Source organism: Microtus oregoni, unplaced genomic scaffold (genome assembly GCF_018167655.1).
Source record: "Microtus oregoni isolate MIOR12 unplaced genomic scaffold, Mior012 000061F_ref0000440, whole genome shotgun sequence".
In the NCBI taxonomy this organism is placed as follows: domain Eukaryota; kingdom Metazoa; phylum Chordata; class Mammalia; order Rodentia; family Cricetidae; genus Microtus; species Microtus oregoni.
The window spans coordinates 7,617,134-7,635,756 of record NW_024543871.1 but is presented as its reverse complement, the minus strand read 5'-3'; the positions used below and the strand labels follow the sequence as shown (position 1 = coordinate 7,635,756).

The window sequence follows — 18,623 nt, the reverse complement described above, 5'->3', positions numbered from 1 at the left end:
TAGGTAGTCTTGTCTTTTCTTCCCATAGCCATAGGAATAACAAGATGTCTCACTGTTAAAGGCACCATCAAATAATCGTTGAACAATGGAAATCTCTATGATATTGACAAAGTATCATTTGTCAGCTTTCCCAAAATATTTTTCTTTAGCTTTTTGGGAGTCTCTTATAGGTCAGGTTGGCCTCTAACTTTCTACTGTAGCAAAGGATGGCTTTGAACAGCTACCTCAAGTCCTTTCCTTGCCCCAAGTACTGGGATTACAGCTGTGTAACACCATGACTAGCCCAGAATGTTTTCTTTCTTTTAAAAAAAAATGGTGTTGAATTGAGTCAAGGTTTTGTTTTCAACCAGAACCCAGCCATCTTGGAACAGTTTGCGTTAGAAAATGGCTCACAGCAAGCAGTAAGAACAAAGCCGTGTGGAGACAGAAGGTCTGAGGTCTGGCTTAAGTTGTAAATGTGAATCACTAGGGCCTTTCCCTTCCTCTTCAGGATATTGTTCAGACATCGCCAGCAACTGCTCCTGGCTAGTAACCAGGGTTTATGAGCTCGGCTTTTCTGATGGGCACACCCTTGGAAATGGTAGTTTTGCCCTAACAAACACCAAAGAACTTGCCGAGGCTTGTAGTGAAACTTTAAGATAGACTTCTCAGCTTAACTGAGATCATGGACAGCATCCTAATATGTCCCTGTGAAGCAGATCTGGTGGTAGAATTCTAATAGGCTTTTTTTCTGGCTCCAAAAATTTAAGATAGATAGATAGATAGATAGATAGATAGATAGATAGATAGATGATACAGAAACAGATAGACAGACAGACAGACAGACAGACAGATAGATAGACAGACAGACAGATAGATAATATATATTTCTATCAATTCTGTTCCTTAGGAAACCCTGGTTAATATAGTTCCTGCTGTGACCCAAATTTGGGTCCTCCACAAAGCAGCAAGCGCTCATAATTTCAGAGGCATCTCTTCAGCTCCTATAATATACTTCAATCAAACAAGAGTAACCCACTACCTCATTTTGCCCAGGACTGAGGGGTACCCAGAAACATAAGACTTCCATCCCTAAAACCTGTAAAGTCTTGATTCTATCCTTTGATGGTGATTTTGAAAGTTCCAGACCGCTGGTAATTGAAAAACTCATCAATAGTGTATAAACTATTGATACCCCTTTTTTGGAACTACACTTTGGAAAGGCTCACCTAGTCTTCATCTCGTCCACCGTTTCTGATCACTATAGCCAGCCCAGGCAAATTTAACATTAGCCCAGAGCAGAAATGGGTTCTTCTACTGCTTACCACTTGGGCCCTTTGAAAACAGGCTTTTCCAGAAACTTGGATTCCTGTCAGGAAACTGGGTTGTGACCACTAGCTGTACTTCTGTCTCCAGGGTATACCTTCTCTTTAATTTTTTTAGGCAAGATCTTAAAATGCTTTTCTTAGTGTATATTAATTACACATGATAACAGGTTTCATTATGACAAGTTCACACATATATGTAATGTATTTTGGTTACATTCACTGCCTTGCCCTCCTTTCTTCCCAACTAGCTGCACTTCTGCTTTCACAGTGGTTCACTTTTTTAGTGACCCAGTGAGCTTCATTGGGATTGCTTGAAGAGAAGTGGTCAGACAGCAAGAAAATAGAGATCTATATAAACTGAACAATCTGAAGGCCAGTTAGCCATTAACTAGGTAAATCAAGTTTTTCACTCTTATCTGTCTCGTAGAATCCTAACAGTTCTGGTGTGGAAAGTCAACTGGATCAGTATTTGTTTTCCTTTGATTGCATATGTTGCTCACTCTGTGGTGATGTCCTCAAAGGACAGATTCGGATCTGGGAGCCCGGAGGTGGAGTCTGAATAGTCCAGGAGATAGCATTGCTGACACATGGACCACATATGAGGCAGTGAGAATTTTGTAGGATAATATTCTCTGTATTTCTTTCATCGGCTCTATAAATTATGAAAAGATGAGCTTGTGTTCAAAATATATTCATTATATTTTATACTCATGTGTTAGCACGTCATTTTTATTTAAAAATAATTATGAGCTCCAGAATAGCACTATTTTAAGGACCACTGATCCTGATAACATACCTAGTGCATGAATGTTCGGTGAATATTTGTGTTACTTGGGCATACGAAAATCACCTGGGACTGGGAACTTATCCAATCTTGCATATCCAACTAAACTGTCAAAAACGTCCTTCATTCTGTAGTTTGTGTCTATGTTGTCCCCAGAGGCTTGCAAAGCACACATTCACCCTTCTTCCCATCATCTCAACCTCCTATCACTAAAAAGAATTTGATGTCCTTAATATACAAAGAACTTTTACAAAACAATAACAAGAGTAAGCTCTGCCCATTCCTAAGTTTAGTTTAAATTGAAAAAGAAACATAGTTTACATATTATTGATGACAGCACAACAGGGGCAAAAGGCCAAAATATATATATATATATATATATATATATATATATATATATATATATTATCCTACAATAAACAAATACCTTTAAATCAAAATCAACCTTTTTAAAGAAAATCAACCTTGCTCAGAAAAAGGTAAATTAAAACTTCAGTGAGGCAGTTTTATTGTTAAAATGGTAAACACTTTTTAAAAAGTCAAATAAATGTATTGGTGATACTGATAGAAAATATGCCTTCATATATCACTGGTTGGTGCAGTATATCATGGCAGACACCAAAATCATTAAAAAAATGTGGAGGAGGTAAGATGTGCTTGTCACTAAGTCTGACAACTTGAGCGAGTTCTATGGGGATCTTCTATGTAGTGGAAGAGGAAAGTCAATGCTGGAAAGCTATTCTCTGACTTCTGATCTACACAAACACACACACACACACACACACACACACACACACACACACAGAGAGAGAGAGAGAGAGAGAGAGAGACAGACAGACATACACACACAAATAAATAAATAAAGTAATGCCATCTTTTAATTAGCTTCTGAAGAATGTTGGAAAAATTCTAATGGCATAATGTTGCATAGTTTAAAAAAAGATAGCATGATAACAGAAAAAAAAACAGAAATGACTACTCCTGGGTGGCACTGAAACATAACAGGTGATCCTAATGTTTTTTTTATTTCCAAGTCATTTTATTTATTTTTCATTTTATATGCTAGTCAGAATTTTAAACATGACAAGCCTTTGGAATTTCGATTGAGCTTCCGAGATGAATGTCATAAGAGCCTAAAGGACTTGGCTTTAAATTTCAGGTTTCATTTTTCTTTGTAATTTTGAAAGACATTTTATCTTTTTTGTACATGTATAAATGTTTTACATGTGGTATCTAGACTGTGTACATGTCTGGTGCTAAATGACGCCAGAAGAGGACCCCCTCAGAAGAGTTTCAGATATTTGTGAGTAATGTGGGTGTCAGGAATTGAACTCAGGACTCTGCAAGTGCAGCCAGTGCTCTTAACTTCTGAGTCATCTCACCAGTCCTAAAGTGCAGGCTTTAAAAGTTTGAATTTAGAGAAAGTTAAGTTCTGGCTTACCTACATTCTGGAAGATAAAACCAACATAGTGATTTCTCATGCTCTGAAGTAATAATGGTCTATAAAACTACCATGATCCCTTAATCAACAAGTCCTGAAACATTGGTTGCTAATGGCAATCTAAGATTGGTCTCCTTCAAGTCTCTGGCAACAATGTTTTATTAGCCTATCTATGTATGTGTGCCTCTATTGCAGTGGTTCTCAGCCTTCCTAATGCTGCACCCCTTTAATACAGTTCCTCATGTTGTGGTGACCCCCAGCCATAAAATTATTTTCCATGCTGCTTCACAACTGTAATTTTGTAACTGTTATAAATCACAATGTAAATAGCTGTGTTTTCCAATGGTCTTAGGTGACCCCTGTGAAAAAGTTAGTCAACTCTCAAGGGGTCACAACCCATGGGTTGAAAAACACTGTTCTATTATATATTTACTTCTGTTTAAAGACCTCCCCCATTTGCAATATATACTGTCCACTGATGTTAACGAACTCTCAACCAGCAGTACCAAGTCATACCTAAAAGAAGTTTACTGACTGCATGTGTTTTCTCCGTGACCAAGGCACAAGAGGAGCCTTCTGCGGAGGGATACTAGATAGAAAGCTTCCAACGCTCAGGAACCATTGAATAGGAAGCACACCCAAAAGCAGGGAAATATAAGAAACGTGCCATGAAGGTTGATGCAAGGACATTGGCCTACATTATGAGAGCTGAACAACAAAGAGGGCATCACCTTGTTCCACCTCCGCTGGCAAGAGACGCACTGGGCCGCTCTCACACCCTGAATTACCATCAAGGCTCTACACGTATTGATTTGACAATTAGCAATGGGTTTTCCAAGCAGGTGAACTCATAAATACAAAATCTACAGATACGAAGGATAAATGTAATTACAGTGTAATGGAAGGGAAAATTCTTAATCACAAGGAAAGGACCAAGGACCAATATTCCATAGCTAAGCTTCTTCAGCAAGTCCTTTAAAGTTGAATACCATGAGTGACAAAGCCGGCCCCTTCCAGGATACTTTACATAATGGAAACAGGCGCAATCTGGTCAGCAGTCATTTTGTTCAATATAGTCATTGTCTCTAACAAGTCAGTTACTGAGTGCCCCTACACAGCGAATGCAGAGAGGTGTGGGCTAATCTAAGATGAAACGACGCACAGTCCTCTGGAGCGTGGTAAGGGGAGGTTGGGGTAATCCTCAATTCTAATGAAAGACAGTCGCTCAAGGCCACCATCAAGGTATACAAGTATGTTAAATATATAATAAATATAATGTCATTGGGAACGAATGAAGAAGAAAGTCCATCCACTTAAGATTGTTTAGAGCCGGGCAGTGGTGGCGCACACCTTTAATCCCAGCACTCGGGAGGCAGAGGCAGGCGGATCTCTGTGAGTTCAAGGCCAGCCTGGTCTAGAAGAGCTAGTTCCAGGACAGGAACAAAAAAAAAAGCTATGAAGAAACCCTGTCTCAAAAATAAAAAAAAAAGATTGTTTAGAAAACATAAAACATAATGGAGACACTAATATATGAAAAGAGCTTAAAGGATTTGCAAGCTGGCAAACAGAGCTACGGAGTTAGGAGCAAAGGGTGAGAATAAAGTGCAGATATAGGGAGGGGAAAGCAAGGTCTCCATCATTGCTGCAAAGGAAGACTGTGCAGCCAATGTGCTACCAGAGTGGAAAACCTGAAGGCCAACAGATAAATGAAGGAAACACACATCTAAGCAGCCTCTTCTTGTTTCTGGAAGCTTTTTGGTTAAATCTTTCCACAGTTACATACAGTGATGAAATCTTTCCCTGTTTATACTTCCTTAACTAGAGTACATACAGAAGCAACCAGGGTTCAAGCCTCCTTCTTTGGTCTCCTTCTCTGTCTTCTATGAACACTCTACAACACACAGCACCCCAACATAGGAGAGATCAGCCTCCACCAACCCCGGCATGCTGAAAGCCCTGGGTAAATATTTATTCTCTCACGGATTGGCTCTACAAATACACTAAGCCTTTAATGAGCCCATCTCTTCTTCCCACAAATACAGGTGGTTCTCATGGAGAACGAGCTAAACTTTGTAAAGTCCCTAAGGACTCCAAGAATGTACATATGTGTGGAGAACTGGAGCTATTGAAAAACGCCATGATATTACATTACACATCATTATTTCCCATGTAACGAAAACAAAAAGAAGTAGTGTCCAACAGAATCTCCAAATTTGTGCAATTAAATTTATAAATTTATATGTGAGTATGTCGTGGGGGGGTCAAGGACACCACAAGAAAACTCACAGAATCAACTAACCTGGGCTCATAGGGGCTCCCAGAGACTGAACTGACAACCAGGGAGCCTGCATGAAACTGACCTAGGCCCTCTGCATATATGTGACAGTTGTATAGCTTGGTCCTCTTGTGGGACTCCTAACAGTGGGAACAGAGGCTGTCTCTGACTCTTTTGTCTGACTTTTTTTCCTCATACTGGGTCACACTGTCCAGCCTTAATAAAAGGGAGGTGCTTAGTCTTTCTGCAACTTGCTATTTCATGCTTTGTCGATATCCATGGGAGGCCTGCCCTCTTCTTATTAGAAATGGAGGAGGAGTGGGTAGGTTGTGGAGGCAGAGGGGAGGTGGTGACGGGCGAATTGAAGGAGAGGAGAGAGGGGAAAGGAACTTCAATCAAGATGTAAAATAAATAAATAAATTTAATTAATAAAATTTTGTTTTAAAGCTAATATTTAAATTTGACTATATTTCATTTTCAATTGCTATAATAGCAACATAGCAGCCTATGACAAGATATTTATAAATCAATTTTTGCCTCTATTTAATGCTTCTAATAGGAAATAAAAGTCAAAACACACACTTTTGCAGTCAAATCTTGATACTTACTGTTTCAAAGCCTCGGTGTGGGTGATCAGGAAACCCTCCCGGCCTTCCTCCTTTAAACTCATCAAACAGTAAGAATGGATCCAGATTTTTCAACTGGAATAGTAAAATTCAACACATTAGACATGGCTTTTAGGTCATCCTACCGAGGTATATTCATAGACATAGCTAACAAAACTCACTGAAGATCGCATAGCCAGTGAGCAACCTTCTAAAATGCAGATCACATTCAGAAGGCAACAATGCATGCACACAGGGACTCATCAAGTACACTGGAACTGACATTGTAAGAGGAGCGAAGAGCAAACATTTCATGATTATCTATGATAGTCAACTAAGTCAGTATCAGCCTGTAACAGGTTCTTAGCGTCATGAGGTGGGAGTGTAGAAAATCAGTATCGTCAATGCCATTATGAGTGCTCTCAAGGAAGACAACTTCACACAAATAAGAACGGGTGGCATCAGGGAAGCAGCTACCAGGGAAGTGGCTCTTGCGCTGACTCTTGAAGAGCATGTTGGAGTCAATTAAGTAGAAAGGAGGAAAAGGAGAATGTTCCAGAAAGAAGAGGGCTAAAAGAGATTGGTGTGCTTGACAAAGTCTCTGTCCACCACTCACTGGAATTCCATGTGCACATAAAATTAAATGTTCCTGAATATTCTTGCAGAGAAAACAGATTTTCTCCACAATTTTATTTAATAAACCCTTAGTTTCTTCTGTCAACAATAAGCTAATCACATGGACCTGAATACATATGCCAGTTCTTGCTCTTTATTAAAATAGTTCAAATAGTCTGTAGCGATATAAATCAAAGTAAATATTTAAATTTGACTATATTGTATTTAAAAATACATATTATGTCTTTGTAGTACACACTGGATTATGACAAGAGCTGGGCAAAGAATAGAGGTGATAGAGGTGAAAGTTTTTGGTTCTTGAAACAAATTCTCACTGTGTATCCCACACTGGCCTTAAGCTCTCAATCCTCTTGCCTCCTAAGTGTTGGGACAAAAGGTATGGACCAACATAACTAATGATAGTTCAAATCTTAAAGGAATTTGAATCTTCTCCTGAAAGTAATAGGTTGTAATTGGGAGGTGAGACAATTAGGTTACGAAAGATCATTCTATATTCTGAGTAGGAGCAAGGGTCGGAACTAAGATAATAGCAGAAATGATGGAGAATCATTGGGTGACTAGATAGAAACGATGAGGCAAGTGAAAAGACTATTATATAACTCCCAAATTTCTTGTTAGGATGCCTGGAAAGAAGGCAATCCCATTCAACAAAAAAAGGAATTATTACAGAAGCAGCACCCTTAAAATAGTTATGAGTTCATTTGAGGTCGTGTTAATTTTGAGGTAGCTACTATAAGTGTTATGCATATAAATATTAATGTTTATGCAAAAGCTACTGAAAATAAATTTCAAGGTCAGTCCATGGGTAGAAACAGCTGTGTTATCATTGATATATATTCAAGGTTGTCTTGCTTATTCTTTTCCATTTGTTTAGAAACTGTTATCAACACCTTTGATTAAAGATGTTGGAAGTTTTACTGGAATTGCTTTGAATCTATGTATCAACTAACATTGATTTATCTTATTTATAAATACATTATATATATATATATATATATATATATATATACTTAAATATTTTAAATGTCCTCCAATAGGTAATTATTTTTTCATAGAGGTTTTGTATATATTTTAATTTTGTGGCTAACATACTCGAATGGCATCATAAACTGCACTTAAAATTATATTTTGAACAGTTTGCTGTTGGGAATTATAAATCTGAATAGATACATGCTTTGAACACTGTCAGCATTTATTAATTTTAGTAATTCCCCTGGAGCTTCTTTTTTTTTAAGATGTTCATTTCACCAGTGTATTTATGAATAAGCTTCCCCAATAGTTCATAAAAACTGTTTTTTCTTGACTTAATTGAAAACCACAAGTTGAATTTTTCTAGGTTTTTGCTGAGTCCAGCTGGCCTCAGTATCTTCTCTTTTTGGAACTCATGTTAAAACAGCACATGCATGGAGACAAACAAGGAGAAGGACGCTTACCCTGGGACTCATGGGTAACACACCTAAAGATTAAGCAGGTTGTTAACTGCAGACTTCTATTTTTCAATAGACATCCTTCATAAAGTTAAGGAATTGCCCTTCCATGTCTAGTTTATTAAGTTTATCATGGATTTTGAATTACCTTGTTCTTGTGTATCAACTGAGCTAATTATGTGTCTTTTTCTCCTTTGTCTCCTAGTATGGATGAAGATGAGGATGACTATTACTTCTTGTTGTCAAAGAGATTCATATAGGCAAAGAAACTGCTTTCAAACAAACTATGAAAATACAAAGTTCCCTCTTTTCAGTAAACACTTGTCATTATTAGGCACCCATAGAACAGTTAATATTCACTGTTTCTGAGAAGGGGCGCTGGGCTGGAATGACAATCTCAAGATATGGAAGCAGCTTTGGGGACTGGGTAATGAGACCAAGGCTAAAAGGCGTTTGAGAGTCACCCCAGAAAAAGAAAGCTATGTTATGGCCATTGGAGTGTGAAATTTGGTGGGCTCAAAAGGAAGGGAGACAAGTCACAGGCAGCACCCCAGTTTTCTTAAGCACTAGCTGAAGAATCCTGCACAAAATGATGGTAGCAACAAGAACATAGATTTCTCAGAAAGAAGTGAAGTACACACTGGAAGCTGGAGGGAAGGTGATCCTGCTTAAAAGACAAAGACGTGCCCAACCTGTATGCCTGACCTTGTATTTCAAGGACAGCAGAACTCTCGAGTAATGAAATTGGAAATTCAACTTAGCTAAAGGTACTTCTCACAAAGTCTTGGAGGAACGACACGGTTCCCTTTGAGCACTTGTAGGAAAGTCTATGAAGAGAGAAATAATACAAACCCAGAATTGTTGATCAAAAGAAAAATAAACCTGAAAGGCTGGGAAAATATGCACCCCACTCGTAAAGAATGAGAAGGTCATCAAGCTTGTGGCCAAATAACTATTTGATAAAAACCCATCTACAGAGAATTCAGGAACTATTACCCAAAACAATAGAAGCAATGGGTACCACCTTAGTTCACTCAAGGAGCTATCACAAAATATCATAAAGTAAATACCTTCAAAGAAATTAAAATGTATTTCTTTTGGTGCTAAAAGTTCAGAAGTCCAAGGTTAAGGCAGCAGCAACTTTAATGTCTAGTTAAAATATATTTTATGGTTCACAGGCAACACATTCTGTGTCCTTGCATGATGACAGCTAACTCTCTATGATCTTCCTCATAAGGACATTAATCCCAGATATGCAGATTTCATCTTCATGATATAACTGCCTTCCAAAAGACCCTGCCTGCTAATACCATCAGCTTGAAAGATAGGATCACAAACTTCGGTTTGGGGAAGGACACACACATTTAAACCATATCAATATTATTTGTATTTGCCTGCACATTGGCTCCCTATGCCATTTGAACACATCCACAAGAAGAAAGTCAGTATAATATAAGGTGGAGTAGGAGGGCCTTGCTCGCCTCATTGCTACAAAAAGGGCTATAGACTCCAGGTAGCTGATCAGGGCAAGAGTCACAGGGATAAAGTGTTCAACTGGCCAGAAGATGAGAGACATGGATAAGAGAGACTCCAATAAACAAGAGTATGCTTGCATTGGACTGTTATACTGGAGTGCAATGTGCAGGCATGAAAATTAGTCCTTACTAATCTCCCACACACTGAGACAATGGGGATGTTCTATCGGGAACTCACCAAGGCCAGCTGGCCTGGGTCTGAAAAAGCCTGGGATAAAACCGGACTCACTGAACATAGCAGACAATGAGGACTACTGAGAACTCAAGAACAATGGCAATGGGTTTTTGATCCTACTGCACGTACTGGCTTTGGGGGAGCCTAGGCAGTTTGGATGCTCACCTTACTAGACCTGGATGGAGGTGGGCGGTCCTTGGACTTCCTACAGGTCGGGGAACCCTGATTGCTCTTCAAGCTGATGAGGGAGAGGGACTTGATCGGGGGAGGGGGAGGGAAATCGGAGGTGGTGGCGGGGAGGAGGCAGAAATCCTTAATAAATAAATAAATTAAAAAAAAAACATTTGCTAAATTTTGAGCAACATGTTCAATAAGCATGTGCCATCTGTCCACAAGAACAGACTTCTATTAGAACTCTAATTTTCTAAAATGTTCTAATGAGGTCCTCAATTCAATCACATCTTTTCCCCCATGTATCTTTTCCTTGTAATACTTCCAGATCCTTTAGCTGCCAAATTTAAATAGCAGCTTCCAAGATTGTTCTTTCAACAGCTTCAGAACTCCAAACAAAACCTGTGGCCACCAGCCCCTCAGGCCTGTAGCAACCCCAAAATAAAGCTCTAACAGCCCAGTAGGATTTGGAAACCCAGAAGCGCTGGAAGTGCCTATGAGAAGTAGCAGGCCTTTGGAGATAGGATGGAGGTGTTCTTTACAAATAATATTCTCTTGAGTCTAGAATACTCCTAAATACGCAGGGTGTACCCCACAAACTCTGGGTGGTGTTTTTGCTAGATTCTTTAGTCTCTTGTAATTAGGACCTATGACTAAACCTGGCTAGCATAAAGCAATTCCAGGGTTGAACTTTTAGGGTTGTTCCTTATAAAATGAGGATGGACAGTTAGTGTTTATCCTTTTGCTTTTGTCCTGTTCCTCCTTTCTGTGTCAGAGGACAAGGGGTGGCTATTGTCTCAGCAAATAGCTATTTGATATTATTAAAGAATTCTTTTAATGGTTCAATATAATAAGGGGACTATAATATTTTTGTCATCCTCTCTTCTTGTGCCATTCCCCTCCACATCTTTTTCATTAATTTGTTAGCTGGCATACCAAGTGATGATTTTCATTGTTTGATTTTCATATATCGTATTATGCATCTATTCATATCTGCATTCTCCTTGCTGGTCACTTCCTAACCCTGCAATAGTTCACCCCTTCAGCGTTTGTGTCACATAGATCCCATTATCCTCTCTTATTCTTGTGTTTCAGAGAGAGAAATTCAAATAGTTATGAACAAAATGGCATCTGTGTTTCTGTTCAAAATACTTTGAGGGGAGAAATGGAACAGGACATTCATTATGCGATTTCCTCTAGTTTTCTTTGCTTCAAATTATCCTCTTGAGTAATTAAATAGCCCCCAGAGAATGGTTTTCTACTGAACAGTATCTGGTGGAATTGGACAGCATAAAGACAAGCGCTAAAGATGATAGGTTTCTCTTCTCCTGGGAGCACAAAGGAACCACCTCCCAACAACATGCTAGTCAGTCAGTCACTCAAAGTCCTTGACTGTCTAGCCTGGTCCACGGATAACTATAGCGAAAGATGTGAGCCAGCCCATCTTTTCCTAATTGCTAACCATAGAAAGGAGGACTGGAAGTTCCTCTTTAACCTCTATATTTGCAGTGGTAGGAAGGGAAAAAAAAGAAGAAAGAAACACTTGTGGGAGCTGCTAAAATGGAGCAGTTTTGCAGCTTTAATATGAAAACAACTTTGGAATCCGAAGTTTCCTTTTCTTTGAGACATAAGCTTTGGTGCATAGAGTTTGAAGAGTAACCTTGATGTAGACAAATGACTTCATTTCTGCTGATAGGGGATAGGGTAGGGGTACAGGGTCTACCTTTCTGTAGAATGTGAAAATGTGTCAACAATATCAACAGTCAAAGACATTGTCTTGAACAAAAGAATGAAGGTAGGCTTACACAGTAAAAAAGTGGCAAATTTTTTTTAACGATGTTTACAAAGAATCTACAATAACATGGAAAGTTCTTGGGTCTGCCCAAGAAAACTTCAGTACACAAAACTGTGCCCTCTATATAATTCTCAATAATGCAAAACATAACTGTTTAGAAACACCTTTGCTCTCGTTTGTGATTAGACAAAGTTGATGACATTCAGAATTATTCCTCTTTCTTCTGTTATGGTTACAGAATACCTGTGACACCAGAGAACTGAGTTTAAATGGTCTTGAAAAATCTAGGTTTTCAACCAAAATTTCTTATATAGAATAAAGCATAAAATTCAAAGATGTAAGATTATGTGGAGAGGAATCATATCTTTGTTTTCACTAACCTCTAATTTTTCTGAATATTTTTGACTATAGTAAAGTAGACACAAAATAAAATCTAGCATTTTGAAAGATGTAGTAGTCATAGTAGTAGTTCTGTAGATGCCTGTGTCTGTGTGAGGGGATGTTCAGGTGCTCTCAGAGGCCAGAAGCAAAAGGTCACCCTGGAGCTGTGGTGCGGGAGAATTGTCTGTATCCTGTCAATCATGTTTTAAATAAATGCTGATTGGCCAGGCAGGAAGTATAGGTGGGAAAACCAGACAGGAAGTAAAGGTGGAACAAAGAGAACAGGAGTATTCTGGGAAGCAGGAAGCTCCCTCCGCAGTCCAGCCCAGACCAAAGAAGCAAGATGTAACCTGCCTGGGCTAAGAAAAGGTACCGAGTCATGTGGCTAACATAGATAAGAATAATGGGTTACTATACATTAAAGAAGCTAATATGAAGCCTGAGCGAATGGACCAATCAGTTTATAATCTTATGGAGATCTCTGTGTGATTTTTTGGGGGGCTTGCCGGCTGTGGGGAACTGGGCAGGACATAAACCTCAACAAGCAGGCCCCTTCATGTTACAGAGCTGGAGTTATAGGTAGCTGTAAGTCACCAGATGTGGGCATGAGGAATCAAACTAAGGTCCTCTACAAAAGCAGTACACACTTGGAACCACTAAGCCAGCTCACTAAGCCCAAGATTTAGCTTTTTAGCAGCTTTCAGAGCACAGTTCATTAGCATCAGGCATGTTCATGCTGTTGCGCAACTATCACTGAAATCCAGTATCTTCTTCAATTGTGAAAAAGCTCGGTCAATTATAATAAATTACCACTAACTGTGATTCTGGAACCAACAGAAACTAAAGCTATTTCATGACAGTTTACATCTGTGAGTAGGTATGTGAAATATTGTTCATGTTTGAAATTACAATGTGATTAGATATATCACTCAAAACTTTTATTTAATATAAAAATCCAAGATGATTAGATTATCTCTGAAAAACTCAACCATGTTATAATATAAACATTTTTCTTGGAAAGTCATCTATTCTGTTTTGTGTACTTCAAAACACTGTTTTACAAAAAAAAATGATAGGTTTTACTAGACCACTAAAGAGGTTCACAGGATTAAAAAGAAAAAGTGTTAATACGTTCTTGACAGATGGTCTAATTAAAGGAATAGCTACACTCAGTACATGGCAATGGCTCACTAACAGGTGTCTGTGAGGTCTCAGAACTCTTTCCAGTTTTTCTCTTGGTGATGCTATCTCATAAGATATGGCACCACCTCCATCAGGCCCTATGCATTTAGCCATCAAGATAAATGTATTTGTGTATTTTCTTTGATAAATGGTACATTTTGGATTTCAAGATATATATATATATATATATATGAGTGAGCTAATGTTCTAATGAAAGGAAAATGGCAGAGGCCCAAAACGGAAGAAAGAAGATTGATTGAGCCGATGAGGGAGAAGTGTTTGCTTCCTGCTGCAATGGCTGATCAGCACCGTGCTGGCTGAAATGGCTCAGCCACAGAAGGACAAATACTGCAACCCCTCCCTTGGATGTGGAATCTAAACAAACAGAAATGCAGGCTAGAATGGCGACTTCCCAATGCTGAGGTGAGATGAGAGAGAGATGGTCGGAGAGGAAGAGGAAGCTCAAGAATCAATAGCGCTTCTTATCTGTAAAATGGCACCATATGAAATAGTTGAAATTTACAAAGACATGCTTTGTAAAATTATTCTGTGAAGTACTACAGATATTGATTAGCTAATTTTGACCATTCCTATTCTACACATCCTGCTGAATACAATACACACAACTTTTCAATTAAATTTTAAAACTGAGAACATCCAAGCCATCAGTCATGCAGAGCAGCACTCGCTGAGGAAAAGCCAAGACTTTCAACCCCTATGAGCAAAGGGAACCTGGCAACCCCGCTATTCAAGAGGCTGAAGCAGGAGGACTGGAGTTCAAGGCCAGTCCAGGCAACTTAGTGAGACTCTTGTCTCAAAATAAGATCCAAAAAAAGGACTGAGGCTATAGTTCAATGACAGATTGTTTGCCTAGCATATCCAAGGGTCTCCCTATGTTCAATCCCCAGTACTCCAAAAAACAAACAAAACACCTGATGAACAAAATGACTCCATGAACATTTTCAAATACGTTTTTTATCAAAACTGTAGACAAAGAAACCCGTATGTAATGAGAGGTATAAAGTTTAGCCACGAGGCCTTATGAAAATGCTGGAGTGGAGTATAAGAAATTAGCCCTGCTTCCCAAAATGCATTTCTTCTCTTATTCACAACATTTAATATGGAATAGCACTGGGGAACTAGCCCTTGGCTATGATCACTATTTGACACCTCTCTGTGCAGCTAAGACCCCTCCCTAAATTTCATATATTCCCTAGTATTTAAATTTAAAAGTCTCTAATGTTAAAAAAATGTCTAGAGTCACAATTCTAAGTTCCCTTGTGCTCCTGCCACCACACCAGAGATCTACAGAGCTGGATCTCAGTGCACAAATACAAATCCTTTACTATGTGATTAGCCAGGAGACCTGACCCTGGCAGAGCAAATCAGACTGTCTTCCTTAGGAATCTGAAGCTGAGATCTGGTTATTTGCGTTCTGAAGTATGACCATGTAATCAAGGGTAGAGAGGCTACGAGTCGGGCACATCTGAAGACATGAATGCTAAGGCTGACAGCCAGAATGCTCCTCAGCTCAAGACAGACCACGGGCATGCAGAGAAAAGCAGACGATCTCCTGCGCTTCAGCTAACCTGCTACCCAGACCCTCTTTACCCACGTTCCAGAAGCCTCCTTTAGGCTGGGGTTGATCCACACGTGGCCCCAGTTGTGGACTTCCATGTTTCTCCCTCTGGCACTGGGGTGGTTTGAAAGAAAATGGCCCCCAAAGGGACTGGCATTACTAAGAGGTGTGGCCTTGTTGGGGGAAGTGTGTCACTGTGGGGGCGGGCTTTGATGTCTCTTTTGCTCAAGCTCCCCTCAGTGTGACTGTCAGTCTGTTGGCTCAATATGTAGTGCTCACAGCTTCAGCACCACATCTGCCTGCACACCATGCTCCCCGTCATGATGATAATTGCCTGAACCTCTGAAAACGTTAAGTGCACCACTCCAATTAAATGTTTTCTGTATAAGAGTTGCGGTGGTCACAATATCTCTTCACAGCAGTATAAACCTTAAGACAGGAACCCCACAGGGAAGCTCAAGGCCATCTTGCCTCTTTCTTCCCAAATTCCCTTCACTATCCCACCCGTTCCTTCAGAAATGAATGTACAAGGTAGTTGTCCAGCCAACGTACCTCAGGTCTGCCAATGCTTCTGCGGACCCGAGCTCCAACCCCTTCTGGCTGCTCCCGGCTGAGCACTGAGAGCGTAACCTTCTTAGAGGATCCCATTTTGAAGTGTATAAAGAATGTTCTGGTGTTGAGCTGCAGAAGATGGGGGGCAAGATGAAAGACAACAAAAGACATCACAACAGAGGAAATCTCTACAGGCTATAAACTAAGGATATTGAGATTAGGCTTGCCCCCAAATTCTAACAGTTGTAATTTATTGCGTACTTACTGTGAACAGGGCCTAGATTAGGTGATTTTCTTAAAACACAACGATGGTGAACATGTATTAGTATTTACTAGGCACCTGAACCCCATTATTAGCAGTTACCTCATGTAATCCTGCAGTCATCTCATACAAAGGTTAGCAATTACAACTTTTAGAAAGAACTTACTAGAAATATCTAAAGAGCATTTTATATGTCTTGCTTCAGTGGTATCTCTTGACTTCCTGCACCACGAACATGCCACCATGAGGTAGGGTGGAAGATGGAAGTGGAGGATTTTTGGTAACACTGGAAGCAAGAAGAAAAAACTAGAGATATGTGATTCTCACCGGAATGATGGTGCTGGCATTGAAAGAGATCTTCAGGAGTGATTGAACTCAATTACCCATCTATCTCTAACGTCCACGGTCATTTAAAACAATCATTCCTTAATCACTACAAGCACGTATACAATATGTTTTTTTATTATATCCACCCCTTATTCACCCTCCAACTTCTCTCAGACTCCAATCACATCTCATGCCCAGCTCCAAGCTGCTTTTCCAAAGCCTACTGAGTCCAAGTGGTGGTGTCCTTGTTGTGCACATGGGTGTTGGGTCATCTACCGAGGCACGGGCATCCTAACGGGGGCCACCTTCTTGAAGAAAACTGACACTCCCTACTCCAGCAGCTTCCAAGTGCCAAAGTTTCTCAGTCAGGGGTGGGACTTCACAAACCTTCCTCCCATCTGTGTTGGAATTTTGACTGGCTTGATCTTATGTAGATCTTGTACAGGCAATTTCTCAGGCAGGAAATCTTTGAACTTCCTGCTAAAGTCCTCTAAAGCACAGACAAATTATGTATGAGCTACCCCCAGCAAGGGATCCCATGGTTCAGGAACAACCTATATTCCACAATTATTATTCTTCAAGACTGCTTCATTATTTATTGATGAAGTCGAAGCCCTAACAATGAGCCCCATTCCTAACTTCATGTGTTTGCAGACAAGTAATCCTAAATCTTCAGATCTGTTCACCAAGTGAACTCTAGCCAATCCTTCAAAGATTCCTACTGCAACCAAGAAAAGTGTTTTAACAAGATGACAATTCTGGAGCTGGACACCTTAAATTTATATCTCAGCTTTGCCACATTCCAGCCTGCTTTCACTTGTGACTCTCTGTGCCTCAGTTTTTCCATCTATAAAATGGGATTAAGAAGTATCTACCTCAAAGGTTTCAAATGGTGCTATGGGAAAGTAGGCTGCTGTTATTTAGAGAGACTCTACACAGGAGTACCCTCCACTTAGGGAAGGCAGATCTTAAAGTGTAACCCCTCTAGCAGACAATCAATATGTACCTATTGTACCAAGAAATGTGGGGCACAGAAACGAACTTTTGAATACAGGCCTGTCATCATCCAGATCTATGCAACAAGTAAGTAGTTTTGCCTCCACCTAGATTTTCTGGGTCCCTCCAGACTCCCACAGTTGGACACTACACACATGAACAAGGATGAGGCCATTCGCTAATTACAATGTTTTGTGTGGAAAAAAAGCCAAGCTGTGGTCCCTTCACTAAATCTCGGTGCTATTTAAGCATCTCCGTCCCTCAGCTCCCCTAGGAGCCAGTAGTATGCTGGGAAAGGGAACACCGTGAAAACTGGTCCAGGCATCACCTCCCTCACCAACACACACACACACACACACACACACACACACACACACACACACCACCCTCGCGGGGGGGGGGGGGGGTGGAGGGGCGGGATGGGGGGGACGGCGGCGGGGCGGGGCTGGGGGTTCCTGGGCCACTCACTCGGCTGCTGAGCAGGCCCAGGAAGGAAGCCACTGTCGTACAGCCTTCGCAGCGTCAGGAACGCAGCACAAGGAAGAAGGGTTGCAGAGCGCCGGCTGTCCGTCAGCGTGACTCAGCACTTCGCTGTGAGGCCTCAGGAAGGCGGAGTCTCTAGGTCTCTGGGGTTTTGGATGGGGTGACACTCCCTTTATTTACCCTGGGTTTGGATCCTCTGACTCCGCCTCTCTGGGTCTGCCTTTTGAGCTTCTATCCAAAGAGTGATGCGCACCTTGACCTCTTGGGGTCGCGCTGTCCCCCTATGTGTGGGGTGCTCCGGTGCTCGGCAAACCTCTAGATTCACCTAGAAGGAAAACCTGTTTTCACTCCAGTTTGTCACCCAACCCTTTGGCTCTAGGGACAGGAATGTTCCCTAACCGCTTGTCCTATTTTGGGCAGGTGAGTCAGCCTCTCTGTGCGTCAGGTTCCCAGTGAAATGAGAGTGGTGAAGATAGTACCAACATTGCAGGGTTGTAAGAACAAAATAAGCCCGCCTCCTCCTAGGTGCTACCCAGTTGTTTCTCATAAATATGCTTCTTGCTGTTTGCCAGAGAGAACAGGGCCAGGGACAGAGTAGAGCAAGAGCCAAAACATCTCTGTTCCTGCCGAAAGGGCAGGCACACTCTAATAGGTAGACATGTGACGAAGGGCTTGGATTTTGTTGAGCTGTAGGGAGAAGGCATTGGAGA

At 40.5% G+C, this 18,623-nt stretch overlaps 1 protein-coding gene across 1 annotated transcript in view; it reads right to left on the bottom strand.

Annotated features, from left to right (window-relative positions):
- Positions 1-18,146, bottom strand: part of Pir (pirin) — a 91,447-nt gene extending 73,301 nt beyond the window's left edge. The window contains exons 1-3 of the mRNA XM_041639993.1: positions 17,899-18,146; positions 15,846-15,974; positions 6,416-6,508 (exon numbers count right to left, since the gene is read on the bottom strand). Of these exons, the coding sequence (XP_041495927.1) occupies positions 6,416-6,508; positions 15,846-15,941 (189 nt within the window). The 5' untranslated portion in view covers positions 15,942-15,974; positions 17,899-18,146. The remainder of the gene's footprint in view (positions 1-6,415; positions 6,509-15,845; positions 15,975-17,898) is intronic.
- Between the last annotated feature and the right edge of the window lie 477 nt (positions 18,147-18,623).